Raw genomic sequence first — 12,904 nt, 5'->3', positions numbered from 1 at the left:
ATAAAATAACAACTATCCTTATCCTGTGCTTACTATTTGTCAAGGTTGGTTCTAGGTTTTTAAAATATATATTAACTAAATTAACCTCTAAAACAATCCTTTTTGGCAGGTAATATTATCATCCCAGTGTACAGATGAGGAAACATGGGCTTGGAGAGGTTAAGTATGTGGTCCAATGCCACATGACTAATAAATGGAGCACAGTTTCAACCCCAAAAGTATGGCCCCAGAGCATCCTATCTCAATCAGCACAGGGTATAATTTAACTTAGTATTTTGATTGTAATATACAGAATTAAGAAATATCTCTCTTCCTTCTTCCTCTGCTGATCCTTGCTTCTCTTATTTCTTCCCATTCTTTCACCATCCTTATTCAGTCCTAATAAGGGTGTTCCTATCTCTATCTCTTCTAATTTAATTTCTGAACAACTCTTGTGGGTTCAACTGACACCCACATAAAATGACCTTCAGATATTTTTCTTAAACCTCATTCTAAAATCTCTAATTGCCAGCTAACCATTTCTATGAAGCTATCCTTTAATCCCTAAATACACTGCAAATAAAATTTAACTTCATATTTATCCTGCATCAAAGCAGGTCCTATTCTTGAAATGTCCTCAGTAAGAGTACTCTCTTAATTCCCAAAGTAACTTGAAATTTTTTTTTATTTTTTTTTGAGATGGAGTCTTGCTCTGTCGCCCAGGCTGGAGTGCAGTGGCCGGATCTCAGCTCACTGCAAGCTCCACCTCCCGGGTCTACGCCATTCTCCTGCCTCAGCCTCCGGAGTAGCTGGGACTACAGGCGCCCGCCACCTCGTCCGGCTAGTTTTTTGTGGTATTTTTTAGTAGAGACGGGGTTTCACCGTATTAGCCAGGCTGGTCTCGATCTCCTGACCTCGTGATCCGCCCATCTCGGCCTCCCAAAGTGCTGGGATTACAGGCTTGAGCCACCGCGCCAGGCCAGTAACTTGAAATTTTAAAAGACTTTTTTTTTCTTTTTTGCTTTTACTTTGCATATGGGGTTGTTAAAAAAGTGAGAATATATATGGAAATGTTGAGCAAATGAGAGAGCTATTAGTATTATTTCTATTTTCAATAATCTGTCAAATTTTACTAATTTGTCCCATGTATTATGCTGAGTTAATCGTGATTCAGAGTAAGTTCTGGAGCGAGATGGCCAGGATTCCAATCCCTTAATTTCTTTTAAAATGGGCATTCTAATAGTGCTTACCTTCTTAGTTTGCCTTTAACAATTAAATTGATTAGTGCCCTGGAATTGATGTGCTCAAAGTGGTATTTAGCATCTAGCAAACACTATGAATATTCTATTTTTCTCTCTGCCATCTCTAGTTCAGAATTTTGAGGGTCACAGCTCAAAGACCTGAGAGTACATAGGAAGTCACCCCTGTTTTCATTTTACAGAACAGGGACTTTCATTTTACAGAACAGTTTCACCAACTTGGGGGAAGTGAAGCCTCAATCTCTTGGGCCCAGACTGTATTCACACACTGCCTTCTCTGGCCTCTCCCTACACTAGTCCATACTGCAGTATCAATATCCTTAAAAGACTGCTTCCAATTAAAACAATATCGGGGTTCCTTGGCTGTAGAATTGAGGCAAAGTTGTGTTACATTTGGTGTTCTCAAAAATATACCTATACTCTAACATTTTAACTTGACTTTCTTTTTTGTTCTACATTAAAATTGTCCACTCTAACACACTGTTCAGCAGTGAGTAAGCCAGGCACATGAATAGTGAAAGACTGCAAAATATTATATTCATTTGATATGCTTTTATTTTTATTTTACTGTGATAAGAACATTAATGTGAGATCTGTGCTTTTAAAAGATTTCTAAATGTACAATACAGTATTGTTAACTATAGGCACAATGTTGTACAGTAGATCTAGACATTATTCCTCTTGCATAAGTGAAGATGTATATCCATGGCTTATAAACTCATGATTTCTCCCTGCTGTCTGCCCTGGGAAACCACCATTCTACTCCTTACTTCTATGTGTTTGACTATTTTAGATACTTCATATACATAAATACATATCATGCAGTATTTGTCCTTCTGTGACTATCTAGTGTAATATCCTTAAGGCTCATCCATGCAGTCACATATGGCAGGATTTCCTTCTTTTTTGAGCCGAATAATATTCCCTTTTATGTATATACAGGTTGAGTATTTCTTATCTGAAATACTTGGGACCAGAAGTGTCTCAAATTCCTTTTTTTTTTTTTTTTTTAATTTTGGAAGTTGCATTATACATGCTGATTTAGCATCCCTAATCTGAAATGTCAAAAATCTGAAATGTTCCAACAGACATTTCCTTTGAACATCATATTGGCACTTGGAAATGTTTGGATTTTGGGCTTTTGGATTTTGGATTTTTTTTTATTAGGGATGCTAAACCTATATCACCTTTTTAAATCCATTCGTTTGTTAATGGCTATTTAGTTTGTTTCCGAATCATGACCATTGTGAAAAAAGGATTGCTGGATCATACAGTGATTCTATTTGTTATTTTTTTGAGGACCTCCATACTGTTTTCCACAACAGCTACATCATTTTGCATTCCCACCAATAGTGTAAAAGGGTTCCAATTTCTCCACATCTTCACCAACACTTGTTTATTTGTTATGATAGCAGTTCCAACAGGTGTGAGGTGATTTCTCTTTGTGATTTTGATTTGCATTTCCCTGATGATTAGTGACATTGAGTATTTTTTTATGTACTCATTGGCAATTTTTATGTATTCTTTATAAAGAAACACCTATATAAGACCTTAGCCATTTTTTGATTGGATTACCAAACTTATAGCTATTGTGTTGTAGGACTTATTTATATATTTTGAAAATTAATCTTTTATCAGATATACAGTTTGCAAATATTTTCTCACATCCCATAGATTGCCTTTTCATTTTCTTGACTGTTTACTGTAGAGAAACTTTAGTTTGATATACTTTCACTTGTCTACTTTTGCTTATGTTGCTTGTTTTGGGGATCACATACATGATATAATTGCCCAGTCTTCTCCTAGGAGTTCTATAGTTTCAGGCCTTACTTTTAAGTCTTTAATCCATTTTGAATTGATATTTGTGTATAATGTATATTTTCATTCTTTTGCATATGGATATCCAGTTTTCCTAACACCACTTATTGAAGTGACTATCCTTTCCCCATTATATATCCTTGGCACCCTTATGGAATATCAATTGACTATCATGCATGGATATATTTGTAGGCTTTCTATTCTGTTCCATTTGTCTATATGTGTGTCTTTATGCCAGCGCCATACTTTATTCATTACTGTAACTTTGTAGTATATTTTAAAATCAGGAAGCACGATACCTCTAACTGTGTTTATCTTTCTCAAGATTGTTTTGGCTATTTAGGTTCTTTTGTGGTTTCATATGAATTTTCAAATTGCTTTACCTATTTCTATTAAAAATGCCATTAGAATTTTGATATAATTTGCATTGAATTTGTAAATTACATAGATAACATGGACATTTTAACAATTTAAGTCTTCCAATGCGTGAACTTGGGATGTCTTTCCATTTGTTTTTATCTGTATTGATTTCTTTCAGCAATGGTTTGTAATTTGGGGTATACAAAGTTTTTACCACCTTAGTTGAGTTTATCTCTCATTACCTGTTTAAGTCTTATAATATCATATCAACTTAAAGACAAAAAGCCTTACTTTGTCAAATAGGTGTTCAAAAGAAAATATAAGGAGCAATGCTTTTTTACTTCCAATAGCTCAGATGCTTGGTTTCTTTTTTTAGGGTGCAAATGCTCTCGTCACATACACTATCATTAGTGGAGCTGATGATAGTTTTCGCATTGACCCAGAATCCGGAGATCTGATAGCAACCAGGAGGTTGGACAGGGAACGCCGTTCCAAATATTCATTGCTAGTTCGTGCTGATGATGGTCTTCAGTCCTCGGACATGAGAATTAATATCACTGTCAGTGATGTGAATGACCATACACCCAAGTTTTCCAGACCCGTGTACTCTTTTGACATTCCAGAGGACACAATCCCTGGTAGGTGATGGGTCTCTTAAGTGTATTTTGCAAGGATCACCTTTGACCAAAATTGCATATTATGTTTTGGCTGATCTTAGTCAGTGATTAGTTTTTACTGTATACTAATAGTTATAAAAATATATGTGCTGGATTTTTGGATCTTTTCATTAATCATCTTTGGTAAAATTTCCAAGCAAATGGCTAGATTTTTTAGGATGGATGAGGTTAGCCAAATATGTCTGAAAGTATTTGTGACATGGATTATTAATTTTTTGTCAACCACTGTTTTGGTGCTCTTTCTGCTTTAAAAATGTCTAATGTTATTTTGCTGCTATGTATAAAAAGAACAGCAAAAAAGATACATGAAAAACTGTGAATATTGATTCTAAGACTCACTAGCTGTGTGATCAAAGGCAAGTTAATTCATTTCTCTTAATTTCAGTTATTTATCCTGTAAATGGAAACAGTAATTCCTGTTATGGTTAAGGTAAAGGATAATTTAGAAAGTACATTGAGTTTGCTAACACAGGGCTTGGGTATTAGCAAATGCCCATTAAGTGTGATGAGAAACTGAATCTTTAATTATAATCTTGCTTCTTTGAACACATTATATTGTGATTTTTTTCTTCTGAGTACTCAATATCCATGTTTCTGGTATGTGTGTGTATGCTTCATTCTCATTGTTGGAAATTTTTATGTAAAATTAAAATTTTATTCTGAATTACATTTGGAATGATTATTCATGATAAGGCATACATTTTTGAAACTCCATTTGGCAAAGGAATTAAACATCTCTAGGGATTCCTCCTACCTGCAGTTTTTTTCTTCACTCCCCGAGATACCTTTGTGCGTGTCCTTTATGGAAATCCCATCACACTTATTTCTTGCCTTAGTTATTGCAATGACCACATGAGTTCTAGAGTGGTAGCATCAGGGCATAAGTCTATATATTTTTTGGAATCCTCAGTTCCTGGCACTAGCAATATGCTACCTTAAATATTTATTGAATTCATCAGTATATTTATGGATAGGCACTGCTAGATGGAAATGTAACGTCAGATGTATTAATAATTCCTCAGGAAATTTATGCTGAAACCTGAGGTCCACGGGATATCTGATATATCACATACTTTATTCAAATAGGGAAATGGTAAAATATAAATCTTCAGAATGTAATGGTCACTGTATTTTCATAGCAGTTCTCTAGTTAAGATATTTTACCGTACAAATACATTTTTTGGTCTCTTTCTATATGTTCTCTTAGTAATACTTCTTGCTTCCTTGATTTTATACTATTATTCTTTTGATAGGTTCTTTGGTAGCAGCCATTTTAGCCACGGATGATGACTCTGGTGTGAATGGAGAAATTACATATATTGTGAATGAAGATGATGAAGATGGCATCTTTTTCCTGAATCCCATTACTGGGGTCTTTAATTTGACTCGAGTATTAGATTATGAAGTACAGCAATATTATATCCTCACTGTTCGAGCAGAAGATGGTGGGGGACAATTTACTGCCATCAGAGTTTATTTCAATATTCTAGATGTAAATGATAATCCACCTATTTTCAGCTTGAATTCATACAGCACATCTTTAATGGAGAATCTACCTGTAGGATCTACTGTTCTTGTGTTTAATGTTACTGATGCAGATGATGGTATGTATTTTATTTAATATAATTTTAAAAATATCTATAAACTGTCATCAGATTTATATTACATTTATTTATTGTGTTGAGCCGTCACAAAAATGTGTTTTGTGAATATAGTTCCAAAGTTGAGGAATAGAATTATAACTGAACTATAGAGGATTTTAAAAATTAAGTACTTTATCAGTTAAATTATTATTTGTAACAGAAAACATATCTTTTATTGTTTTATAAACTTTATCTTATTTTTCCCCCTAAATGTAGGGTAGTGTTTCAATTTAGTAATGTAGAAGTCATAAGGCCACTTTTTTTGAAGATTTTTGTTAGATAAATAAAAATATTTAAGTTTACATATATTATTTTAACTTGAAAAATGAAACCAAAGACTTAAATAAAAATGCTTACGAATGAAAAATCTAAGTTTCATATTTTTGACTAACAATTTTTTTTTTTTTTTTTTTTTGAGATGGAGTTTCACTCTTGTTGCCCAGGCTGGAGTGCAATGATGCAATCTCAGCTCACTGCAACCTCCACCTTCCAGGTTCAAGTGATTCTCCTGCCTCAGCCTCCTGAGTAGCTAGGATTACAGGCATGCACCACCACGCCTGGCTAAGTTTGTAGTTTTAGTAGAGACGGGGTTTCTCCAGTTTGGTCAGGCTGATCTCGAACTCCTGACCTCAGGTGACCCACCTCCCTCAGCCTCGCAAAGTACTGGAATTACAGGTGTAAGCCACCGCACCCAGCCCAGCTAATAATATTTTAACCAGGTTTCATTTTAACACAGAAAGTCTCAGATCTGTTTAATTTATGCTAAATGATCAAGTTAAAATTTTGCATTAAATTTTTACTTTACATATGTTTGATTTGTGTTTATTGCAAAAGCAATTGGCAAACTTTATTTTAATAGCTGACTCCTTTGGCCTTTCTTCTAACACCTGTTTTGTAAGTACACACATTATGTAATACAGCATTAGAGAAAACATTGTATGGATTAGCAATCTTTAACTGAATTGTCTGGAAAATTAGTACTGTGTTTTCCCTTACATTGGATGCAACTAAATTGTCTTGTCAATATATAAAACAAAGGACAGTACTTTGAAGAGGAAATAGTTCTCTAGTGACAGGCATATCTATCTCAATTTAGAATTTCCTTATTCTTTTGACTTGGATGATTTGTGAAGTCTCAAAATACTATTCTATTTTAACATTCTATTCTATACTTAATTTCCTTTTCATAGTGTCTATAAATAGCACTTGGAACGATATGAGAAGCAAAAAGCACAGTATTTTATATATGTTTCAGTAAGTAAAATGGGAAACATTTTCTTTAGAATTCATTGAGTAAGACCATTTTGAAGTTTCCTCCTCTAGTTCAAGTGCAGTTAAAATTGGACACAAAGATATACCTAAAATAGATGCAGCTGTAATGCTAGTACTAATACTATTACTACTACTATTGCTAGTAACAGTACTTTAATGTTAACGATGTTGATAATAATCTCAAGAACCGACATCTGTGAAGTGTTTTGCGTGTACCCAGTCCTGGCCTAAGAACACTGCACACTCTGTTTCATGTACCTCATGCCAGGTCTGTGAATTGGCTCCAATTAGACATCTATATATAATTGAGGTTAATCTCTATTTTGGAGATTGACTTCTCTGTTAGTAGTTAGTTTACCTATTCAGTAGATTAGAATATTTTCAAAGCCTATTATATATTCTTAAGTTGTTTGTCCTGTGACTGTGCTCAACTTTTCTATAGTGAAGAATTTTCCACCATGTTTCTTTGGATTTATTAGTTATGTATTAGAGACAATCCATTGTTTCATAGAATTGTATGGTTTCCTGGAATAAGTTTTATTTACCATCATAACTTAAAATATAGGGAAACTGGGAAGATACCAAAAATTTAAAAAGAAAAAGAAAAGAACTTTGCTTGTCAAAAACCTGCTGGAATATTCCATGCACGTGTAAGCACAGAAATCCATTGACTATTGACTCTAAGTCAGTTTTTGTGATATTTTTCCTTTAATTGCATTGAGTAAAAGTTTCAAGCAATATTTATTCATTGTTTTAGTTTGAATAATTTTATCAGTGTAATTTCCTGCACCTTGACCTAAAATATACGACACAATTCCTATTCTTTCTGAATTTCAAGGACAGTGATAAGGCTGTACAAGGGTAAGCTTGTTTGTAAAATTTTCCAGCTCAGTTACACAAAAAAGTGTCAAGTATTTCACAGACAATATTAGTCAGACATTTTTTAAAATAAAAAATTAACAAATAAATCTCAATCTCTGATCAGAAGGTTCCAATGAGGCAATACTGTCATCTTTTTAGATGAAGACATTTTATATGAAAATAAATGTCACAAACTGTTATCTTTCTATGGATTCTCTCAGAGTTTAAAATTTAGCTTACATGATGATTTCATAAAAATAAATCAGATCTTTTACTGTTTTCACAAGAAAGGTAATACCTCTGTTAGCATCAGGACTACTATGCATATGGTATTACATTGAGGAAAACTATTTAAATTGGAGCATCATGGAAATATTCTGGCTTTGATGGTTATTTTATTATCCTATAAATTCTTTATACTTTAAATATTGGGAAGTCATATAAAAATGTTTTGCTAATAATACAATTGGAATTTTTGCTGAATAAATGTAGCTATATAATATTGGTGTACAATACACGCCACTGAGATTCATATATTCCAGTGATCTGATGACCTTGTTGAAACTGCTTTATAAAGATGGATGTTATTCAAAATACTTCTTTGTGTTGCAGCTGTGTGAAAAGTTGACAAATATTAGTTCTTTATAGAAATTAGAAGATGGCATTTATAGATTGTGAGTAAATGTACACATTTTATAGCATGAAACTATACACCTATACTTTTAAAATATATTTTAGTATTTATATATTTTTTATATATTTATAATATATATTTTATGTGCTGTGCTTCTTAGAACTAAATTATTCATGAGACTGAAATACTGTATATAGATATGTACATGTCTATATATAGTGTGTGTGTGTATGTATATATGACAAAACCATAAAACCATACGTATGCAATAAAACTGCCAGGAAGAATCATGTAACTAAATGACTTGGAGAACATTGAACACAAATGGTTCACAATGGGCTGTTTGAAGTTTAAAGGTCTGTTGGGCCATTAAAGCCCACTAAATTTAAATTGAAACACTTATGGATAAAGTTTAGAATTCAAAACAATGTAAAAATAATGTTAAAATAATGTGTTTACTGTCTCATCATTCAGATATTTGTCACAAAAATAGATTAAAATGGTTTAAGCTTAGTATTTTTCAGTATATTTCAAATATTCAGGGAGAAGTTTGAGTTTTGCTATGTCTGCATGTATTTTCTAGATGTGGTGTGTATGGCCAAATTCACTTTTTAGACATGTCAGAAACCAAAAGTTATTTTCTTTACAGTAAAGTAAATGTAGACAAATTCCATGACCTGTAATTGCAGCAATTAATTTTCAGTTCCTGAGATGAGAGCTACTTCTTCTACAATATGGCAATATTTTATGTAAAAATTGTTATATTTTAGTTTCATCAACAATAATTATCTTCAGTTTATTTTTGATGTTGTTACTTAATATATTTGTCATTATGTATTTGAACATAAAAGCAAATTTTTCTTTTGTTATACTTTTAATTAGTTTAAAATTTATTACTTCCCTTACCCATTCATCTACCAAACTTTTTGCATTTATAAAAGAGGCTGTTCTGCTGTTTACAGCAAGGCTATAAAATTTTGGGATCATGTTCCTTTTTGCCTCTGCAATTTAGCTGTTTACTCAAGGAAGAAGCATACATGATGGACTAAGGATGTTCAGATACTTGATTTAATTGCTCCCATTCCTGTTGATTTGTGTAGAAATGTTAGGCCATGTAAAATGTCAGTATTTTTAATGTATTTTGATCTTAGATATGAAAGATTTTTTATGCTTCTCTAGAATTAACTTCTATATCTCTGCTTGTTGGTATTTATTTTCATTCAGGTGTTTTCATAACTGCATTTCTCAATAATAATCATGTCCCCAAAAGAATAGGGATTCAATATTTACTGATGAACTTTTTCACAGGAAATGCAGAAAATTTTCTTAAAAAGTAATTGAAAGTAATTATATATGTAGACATTAATAGAAACACACATATATGCAAAATTAAAAATAAATTGTATGTGTGTATATATAGATACTTGAATATATATATGTTATAATGTTTGAGTAAATATATATACACACACAATATAATGTATATATGTATATTTATGTTGTAATGAAAGTCCTAAAAGCTCTCTCTCTCTCTCTCTCTCTCTCTCTATATATATATATATATATATATGAAGATAATGGAAATTTTTATCCTGTGAAGCCTGTGGAAGTTTAAGACAAGGGTTGAAATAGGCTGTTAACCTTGTTCTAGTCAGATTCTACAATTCTGTTTCTTTCCTGTGGGTGAATTGACCTCTGACACCTATTAGCTTTATTTATTCATATTTTTCCTGATTTTCAGACTCCTAAGTATTCTGAACTTTATAACCTCTTTGTTCACTTGTGAGTAGTCTTAAGATTAAAAGACACAACTCATAATGAAGGGGAAAAATAAACTACCTTTTCAATGATTTACTCATTGTTTATCCTAGAAATTTTTATTAATAAGTCATTGCCTGAAAGTTATATTCATAAATATTTTTCCTATGTTTCAAATTAGGCGAAGGATATTAGAGACAGTAAAGTCACAGAATACGCGTAACTGTGGTGTTTGAAAACAATGAGTTCTACATAGCAGAAAACAATCTCATACTCAGGTTAAATTTAACTTCTTAAAGAACTTGATGAAGTTCGAAAAAAGGCAAAAGTTAACTGAAGTATTCGTAGAATAATGAGAAAGAATTGTTTTTAAGAAAAGATTAAAAGGGTGATTAAATTGTTCTAGACGACTGTTTCAAAAAATGAACATCACTTCTCATAGGCAGAATTCAGAAACCTGGATAGTTGAAATTAACATTAGAAATATAGAAGCTAATTGTAAGTAATTCAGGTTAGTCAGTAGATATTTGCTCGTCCCAGAATATACATCTTTAGTAAAGATAGATTATCTACATGTACGGTATGTTTTTATCATACTATCCTGTAATTTTTCCAATGTCATTAGGATAAGATGCAAAAATGTACATGTCATTATAGGCCAGAGAAGAAAACACCACTCAGGCAGAAACTGACTTCTTTCTGTTTTCAATGCTTATTTGTTATTTACCTTTCGTTACTAAAACAATAAGATGATGTATATGCTCCACATCATTTTTGTTATAAGAATCTCTGCAATCATTTTCTGAAGTGAGGATTTAGAAACCATTTTTAAACTAAAAAATGACACATGATCCTAAGAAAAACCAACAGTATCTAAATACAGTCCAATAATATCATAAACATTTATATTTAGAAAGCTTTATGTATAATTTTACTGCTAACAATTTCTTTAAAAATACTTTTTTGAAACATTAAATATGTTTAATAAAATTTGAAAGATAACTATTATCTCAAAGGTCATTACTTAGCTAGATGCTTAATAGGAATTAATAAGTATTTACTGATTTTGACATGAAATGTAAAAGTAGACTCACAGCATTCATGACTAATGCCATACATCAGAATATTTTATTACCCTTTCTTGAAAATTGGTTCAGCCTCCCTAAATTACTGAAGTTACAAATGTTTGGCTAACAGTATAATATGTGGCACTGTTAGTGTTGGACAATCAAGAATTATGTGATAGAAATAAGGAAATATACAGAAAAATATCTGCTCTCTGGAATGTTTTTCTCCTCTTCACTTTTGTAATTTAACATGTCAACACCCTAGTAAATAGCAAGCAGTATATAGATCATTTGCTCACAGGATTTCCTAAAGTGGGTTTGGGTGCATGGTATATCAAACATGCCAAAATACTTGCCAAAAGTTTTGCCGTAGCTTGTTCTGCAATCAGCATATGTTTAAGATATTTTTTTCTTCCCTTTAATTTCAGGCATCAACTCTGAATTGGCTTATAGCATTGCTTCAGGTGATAGTCTTGGGCAGTTTACTGTTGACAAGAATGGTGTACTCAAAGTCCTAAAAGCTTTGGATCGGGAAAGTCAGTCCTTCTACAACTTGGTTGTTCAGGTGCATGACCTGCCACAGATTCCAGCCTCCAGATTCACAAGCACTGCTCAAGTCTCCATTATTTTGTTGGATGTAAATGATAACCCACCAACATTTCTTTCCCCTAAATTGACATACATTCCAGAAAATACACCTATTGATACTGTTGTTTTCAAAGCTCAAGCATCTGACCCAGACAGTGGCCCAAACAGCTATATTGAGTACACTCTGCTGAACCCTTTGGGAAACAAGTTCAGTATTGGGACCATTGATGGTGAAGTGAGGCTCACTGGAGAACTGGACAGAGAAGAGGTTTCTAATTATACTCTAACAGTGGTGGCTACAGACAAAGGTCAACCATCTCTCTCTTCATCTACAGAGGTTATAGTTATGGTACTTGACATCAATGATAACAACCCCATCTTTGCTCAAGCTTTGTATAAAGTGGAGATTAATGAAAACACACTTACTGGAACAGATATAATACAAGTGTTTGCAGCAGATGGAGATGAAGGCACAAATGGACAGGTTCGCTATGGCATTGTTAATGGTAATACCAATCAGGAATTTCGGATAGACTCTGTCACAGGTGCCATCACTGTCGCTAAACCTTTGGATAGAGAAAAGACCCCTACCTACCATTTAACTGTTCAGGCAGCAGATCGAGGCAGCACACCGAGAACTGATACCTCCACGGTCAGCATTGTTCTACTGGATATTAATGACTTTGTTCCTGTATTTGAGCTATCTCCGTATTCTGTAAATGTCCCTGAGAATTTACGGACACTACCCAGAACAATTCTTCAGGTCGGTATATTTAAATAAAGCAAGTGTTGTCTTAATTATAAGACGTATATTTGAAAACCTTCCCTCTTCTACAGTGTTTATGCTTCCCCTGTTCTCTCCTCATTCTCAACCAGAAATGCTAAATTGCAGATATAGCAAATTTTGAAAAGGAAATGTTTATAAACATCATACCTAACAACCTCTTAATTTCCTCATCAATGAAACTATTGTGTTTTACTAGCTTTC

At 32.9% G+C, this 12,904-nt stretch overlaps 1 protein-coding gene across 3 annotated transcripts in view; it reads left to right on the top strand.

The window, feature by feature from the left end:
- LOC105486113 (FAT atypical cadherin 4) overlaps positions 1 to 12,904 on the top strand; it is a 189,805-nt gene that overhangs the window by 93,883 nt on the left and 83,018 nt on the right. For all 3 annotated transcript variants that reach the window (XR_011620982.1, XM_011748809.3, XM_011748808.3), the window contains 3 exons: positions 3,793 to 4,054; positions 5,347 to 5,697; positions 11,757 to 12,679. Coding sequence is in view for 2 of the 3 variants with exons in the window: in XM_011748809.3 (XP_011747111.2) it covers positions 3,793 to 4,054; positions 5,347 to 5,697; positions 11,757 to 12,679 (1,536 nt within the window). In the remaining variant the exon portion in view is untranslated. The remainder of the gene's footprint in view (positions 1 to 3,792; positions 4,055 to 5,346; positions 5,698 to 11,756; positions 12,680 to 12,904) is intronic.

The sequence above is a fragment of the Macaca nemestrina genome, chromosome 3, assembly GCF_043159975.1.
Source record: "Macaca nemestrina isolate mMacNem1 chromosome 3, mMacNem.hap1, whole genome shotgun sequence".
NCBI classification, from domain to species: Eukaryota; Metazoa; Chordata; class Mammalia; order Primates; family Cercopithecidae; genus Macaca; species Macaca nemestrina.
The sequence above is the reverse complement of the archived record's forward strand: the minus strand, read 5'-3'. Positions and strand labels throughout refer to the sequence as shown.